Genomic DNA, 5,418 nt, shown 5'->3' on the forward strand with positions numbered 1-5,418 from the left:
GGTGCCCCGACTCCCCTATCGGCCCTACTCTGTGAGTGACAGGGGGAAGCTCCTCAACCCCAGATCGGCCCCGCTCTGTGCATGACAGGGGGGAGCTCCTCAACCCCCTGATCAGCCCTGCTCTGTGCGTGACAGGGGGGAGCTCCTCAACCCCCTGATCGGCCCTGCTCTGTGTGTGACAGGGTATGGAGCCCCAATCCCCCTGATTGGCTCTGCTCTGTGCATGACAGGGGGCAGCACCCCAACCCCGATTGGCCCTGCTCTGTGCGTGACAGGGGGTGACGCTGCAACTTCCCTATAGACCGTGCCTTGAGTGTGACAGGGGGCGGTGCCCCAACCCCCCAATCGGCCATACCCTGAGCGTGACTAGGGGTGGCATCGCAACCTCCCGATCCGCCCTGCTCTGTGCATGACAGGGGGTAGCGCCCCAACTCCCCAATCGGCCCTGCTCTGAGCCCGACCAGGGGCTGCACCTAGGGATTGGGCCTGCCCTCTGCCACCGGGAGCAGGCCTAAGCCAGCAGGTCATTATCTCCTGAGGGGTCCCAGACTGTGAGAGGGCACAGGCCGGGCTGAGGGACCCCCCCTCCCCCCCAGTGCACAAATTTTTGTGCACCGGGCCTCTAGTCTACATATATAAAAGCCTAGGCAACCATTATGACTGGTTGATGGGATGACCAGTCGCTATGATGCTCAATGACCACTAGGAGGCAGACGCTCAATGCAGGAGTTGCCTCCCTGGTGGTCAGTGCGCTCCCACAGTCCTTCCCTCCGGCCAGTGGCCCCAATCACTGGCTAGGCCGAGGGACCCCACCAGTGCACGAATTCGTGCACTGGGTCTCTAGTATTAAACAATGAGTTTCCTAATAGTTATTGGAATTTTAATTAATGATTTATCCCAATATTAATTGGAGTATAAATGGAGGAATGCTCTGGATTTCTTGCATATTTTGTTCCGTAATAAATTCAGATATATTTATTTCAAAACATTTTTTAGCTCTCTGAGAAACTTCTATCCCACTGACTTTTGCACTAGTGATTCTTCCTATGTAATTATTTGCAGATAATTACATAGACAAAATACTAAAGTATAGGGGAAATAAGGGGCAGGGGCAATGATGGGTAGTTACTGAAATCCAGCTCCCTGCCAGATGTTGTGCTACAGGCTTCGTAGATTTTAAGTAAGTAACCACTTTCCAATGTCTGCCTCCATTAACTATTTTTAATAATTTAATAGCTTCTTTTATTTTTATGTTGGTAACATTATTTTAACATAATACTAACATTAAGTTTTGCCACCTACAATATGCTAGACACAGTGCTAACTGCTTTATATGTGCCATATAATCATCACAACAGTCATTTGAAATGTTATTCTCATTCTGTAAATAGAAAAAAAGAATTTTAGAAAAGTTAAGTTGATATATTTAAGTTACATAATCATTCTTAAATTGCTGGGGGGGAAAAAGGCTAGAATGTGAAAACCTTTCTAGGCTTGAGATCTGTAGAAGTGTCTGTAATAGTCCAATTTCAGTATTCACAATAAGACATTTAGAAACTATACATCTACTATTGGCTACATAGTTATTATATAAATGATATAAACATAAAAATTACACTATTATTTGTTACTTTTAATTATATTCCTTTAAAAATAAAAGTAGTTTTATCTTTAAAAAGCACATGATAAAAAATAAACTGAATTTCTGAAATGAAATTGGTTATTAGTAGTTGTACTTAGTTTACTTACTTAATTTCTCATTTTGTTTAGGCTGTGAGGAAGGTCCATATTCATCTCTTCTATTACAGGAAACAATGACTTCATTACCAAACTGCTTCATTTCGTTCTTATGGTCCATACTACCAGAGCTATCAATTTTTAGAATTTCTTTAAGCATCCGTGTTCCCTTCTGTTTTGAAAATGAGTGATATGGAGATGGTGAGGGTAGCAGTAGAAAAGTTAACAGAATTACAGAGATTACTGTTCCTTCTTTTAATGAGTTACATTGTTAAAAATTAAAACAATAACTTCACTGAGAAAGAGAGTAAGGAAAATCAATAGCCTGGAGTAGAAAAAAAACAACAAACCCCAACATTTCCCGGCATAACTTTTGACCAAACTGCCTAGTACTAATGTTTAAAAAGCAAGGGAGCTATGTATGGTCTAAAGAGAAAAAACAAAAAAATGGCTTAATTGCCCAGGACAGCCTAGTTTTTCTCATGGAATGACAAGAAAGATGCAACACATTAGCCCTAGCCAGTTTGGCTCAATGGATAGAGCGTCAGCCTGTGAAGGGTCCCGGGTTCGATTCGGGTCAAGGGCATGTACCTTGGTTGCAGGCACATCCCCAGTAGGAGGTGTGCAGGAGGCAGCTGATCGACGTTTCTCTCTCATTGATGTTTCTAACTCTCTATCCCTCTCCCTTCCTCTCTGTAAAAAATCAATAAAATATATTATAAAAGAAAAAGATGCAACACATTAGATGAGAGAAAAGGGTTTAATTGGTTGCAGGGGGTGGGTATTCATGGCCAATGATGGTGAAATTACCATAGTACAAAAGTTCCTCCAAAATACACACCATAGCGAATGACTGTGGTGACCAATGTTCTTCCCTGGGAGGCTCTTCGTGAGGAGATGACTGTGCTTCCTTTTCTCTGGAGATATTCAAGGATGCTAGAAAGTCCTCAAATCCAGTGTTAGGCTAAAAGAATAATATTTTGTGCATGAAGATGAAAGTACAAGGACAAAGAAAAAGCTACAAGTTGTATGTACAAAAATGATTTATAATTTTCACCGATCATCTAATTATGTGCTAGAGTGTGGGAAGATCAATTGAATAAATGGCCTTTTACCTTATCAACAGTTTTTGGATAACCAGTCCTAACCTTTTGGTTTTCTGAGACTTCCGTACTTTCATTTCTCTTCAGTAGCTTAGTATTATTACATTTGCCAGGCCGTCCAAATGTCTACAAAAGAGTATGAGTGAGCTTTTTGTGCAAATAAATTTTATAGTTACTAATTACTAGTGCTCTAAATACATCACTGTAAACTTTAAAATGTGGTATTTTCCCTTTTACATGATAAGAAAAAAAAGGGGGCCTGTAAACTTGGATGAGGGAAAAAATTACATTTTTATCTTTATTAACTAATTTCTAAATAAGAATTTTGAATTTCCTTCAATTATGAATACAGGCAGTAAACCACAATAGGGGTGATTCTAATTCTATTTCAACATAACTGGTTTTCTTTTGCATTGAATATACTCTATTTTAGTTTTAAGACATTATTCTTAGAGAGTCCATAGGCTTCACTAAAGGTCCATGGCATGAAACAGTCATAAACCCTTTTCTAGAATAAAGGAAATAATAGCATAGGAGTTGCAGAATGGGGTCTTAAAAGTCATATAATTAAATCATTTTACTGATATTTAACTATTAATGAATTCTATTTACTAAGAACCTATTATGTGCCAGACACATATTCTGCTAAGATATCATTTAATATATTAATAGTTATAAGAGATCTAATTTTTTCTAACTCTGTATTAGAATATAATATACATACAGAACATATGCACATCATCAGGCCACATATTGACTTTTTTAGATTAAAATTTGTTATACTTTGATTATAAAATGTATACATACTTCATATCAAACAGCAGAGACTACATAAAATAAAACATAAACTTCAGCTCCCCTCTGCAACCTAATTTGGCAGAATTAACCAGAAACTTTACTATGTTGATCCATATATTTTCACTGTATATATATGTATATGCATACTTTGCAAATTTATATTTATGTATACATACATGCATTTATGTATGTAGGTATATTTAGATGATATGTGCTGAGAGAGACAAGTGATCTATTTTTATCTATTTTTTAAAGATGAAGATCTTGAGGCTGAGAGAGGTAATGAATTGCTCCAGCCACCCAACTATTAAGATTTCAGGTATTTCTAGTTCCAAATCCTGAACTCTAACTGTGCAACCTCCCATCCAGTGACCCTCAGGTTATACTTTAGCACCCTCTTGCAACAAAACTTAGGAATTGACTGAAAATTTGGCTGCAAAATTCAGTCAGATGCCACAAAGCCACCAATTGGAATAAGAAGCTGGCTATTAGGTATTTCGTTTTAAGAAAGCTTACCTGATTATTTGACATTTTTTGTGACCAACTCTCAGTTTTAGGGCTCCTACATTCTTCCTTAACTAGAGACAAGAAAATAGAAATTTTGATAAATTAAAAAAACTCACCACACACCAATTACATTTACCAGATATTTACCACTTCAAGGTACTTTGTTAAAAATTCACATAATTCCAAAAAGATGAAAATCCTGATCTTGAAGAACTATAATCTATATTAGAGGAGAAGAGATACTCATAGGTAACAACAGCAAGAAAAAGGAAAGGGGGCATCTAACTGAGCCTTGAAGGATAATAGGTTTCCAATGGGCAGAATAAGAGGCTAAGTATTCCAGGCAAAGGAAATAATAGGAGAAATGACATGGAAACAGAGAACAAGGAATGTGTCTCTTCTCTCAATAGACCAGTTCTGCTAGAAGTGAAGGAGTATAATGGAATTTAATTGAACTCCAGAAGCAGGTTGGTGCCATAATCTGAGAGGTATTGAAGACTATAGAATAAACTGGTAGACAAAGGGCAATCAAACATAGAAAGGTTTTGAGCAGATAGTAGTGATCTAATAAGAAGATTAAAATGTCAGTGGCTTATTAAGAGACAAATTAGGATGCTATTTTAGTATTAATGTTAAGGATAAATTGGGGAAATGGTAGGGGAAATGGAAAGGATGAATTAGAAGATGAAGGAAGAAAGTAAAAAAGAAAAGAAGAAAAAAGGAAAGAGGAAAGGAGGGAGAAAGGACAAAAATAAGAGATGGTGAGGAAAGAAGTAGGGGAAGGGGATGGGAGGGAGGAAAAGGGATAGAATGAGAGCAGAGGAGGAAGGGACAAAGCTAGAATAGGAAGGGAAGAGCAGGAACAGAGAGAGGAAAAGAAAGGGGGAGGGGAAAAAGGAAGGTAAGGGAAGGAAGGAAAAGAGGAAAGGAAATAATTTTGTAAAAAGGAGGAAAACAAAAAGTGAGTAGACAGGTATCAACATTAAACCTTTATTGAGACACACTCACAAGAAAAGTAATTAGAATTCCACATAATGCAAATAATTTACATACATTTATGTAAACAATAATTTTAAGAATAATCACAATGTATTTCTTTCTTTTTTTTTTTTAAATATATTTTATTGATTTTTTACAGAGAGGAAAGGAGAGAGATAGAGAGTTAGAAACATCGATGAGAGAGAAACATCGATCTGCCGCCTCCTGCACATCTCCCACTGGGGATGTGCCCGCAGCCCAGGTACATGCCCTTGACCGGAATCGAACCTGGGAC

At 38.3% G+C, this 5,418-nt stretch overlaps 1 protein-coding gene across 5 annotated transcripts in view; it reads right to left on the bottom strand.

Moving 5' to 3' along the window:
* Nucleotides 1–5,418, bottom strand: part of XRN1 (5'-3' exoribonuclease 1) — a 203,556-nt gene that overhangs the window by 14,231 nt on the left and 183,907 nt on the right. For 2 of the 5 annotated variants that reach the window (XM_014453186.2, XM_006085764.3), the window contains exons 34-37: nt 4,155–4,216; nt 2,853–2,966; nt 2,579–2,701; nt 1,750–1,909 (exon numbers count right to left, since the gene is read on the bottom strand). In XM_014453186.2, coding sequence (XP_014308672.1) covers nt 1,750–1,909; nt 2,579–2,701; nt 2,853–2,966; nt 4,155–4,216 — 459 coding nt within the window. The remainder of the gene's footprint in view (nt 1–1,749; nt 1,910–2,578; nt 2,702–2,852; nt 2,967–4,154; nt 4,217–5,418) is intronic. The other 3 variants (XM_023751452.1, XM_023751453.1, XM_014453187.2) reach the window with 2 other exon arrangements.

Source organism: Myotis lucifugus, unplaced genomic scaffold (genome assembly GCF_000147115.1).
Source record: "Myotis lucifugus unplaced genomic scaffold, Myoluc2.0 scaffold_21, whole genome shotgun sequence".
Taxonomy (NCBI): Eukaryota; Metazoa; Chordata; class Mammalia; order Chiroptera; family Vespertilionidae; genus Myotis; species Myotis lucifugus.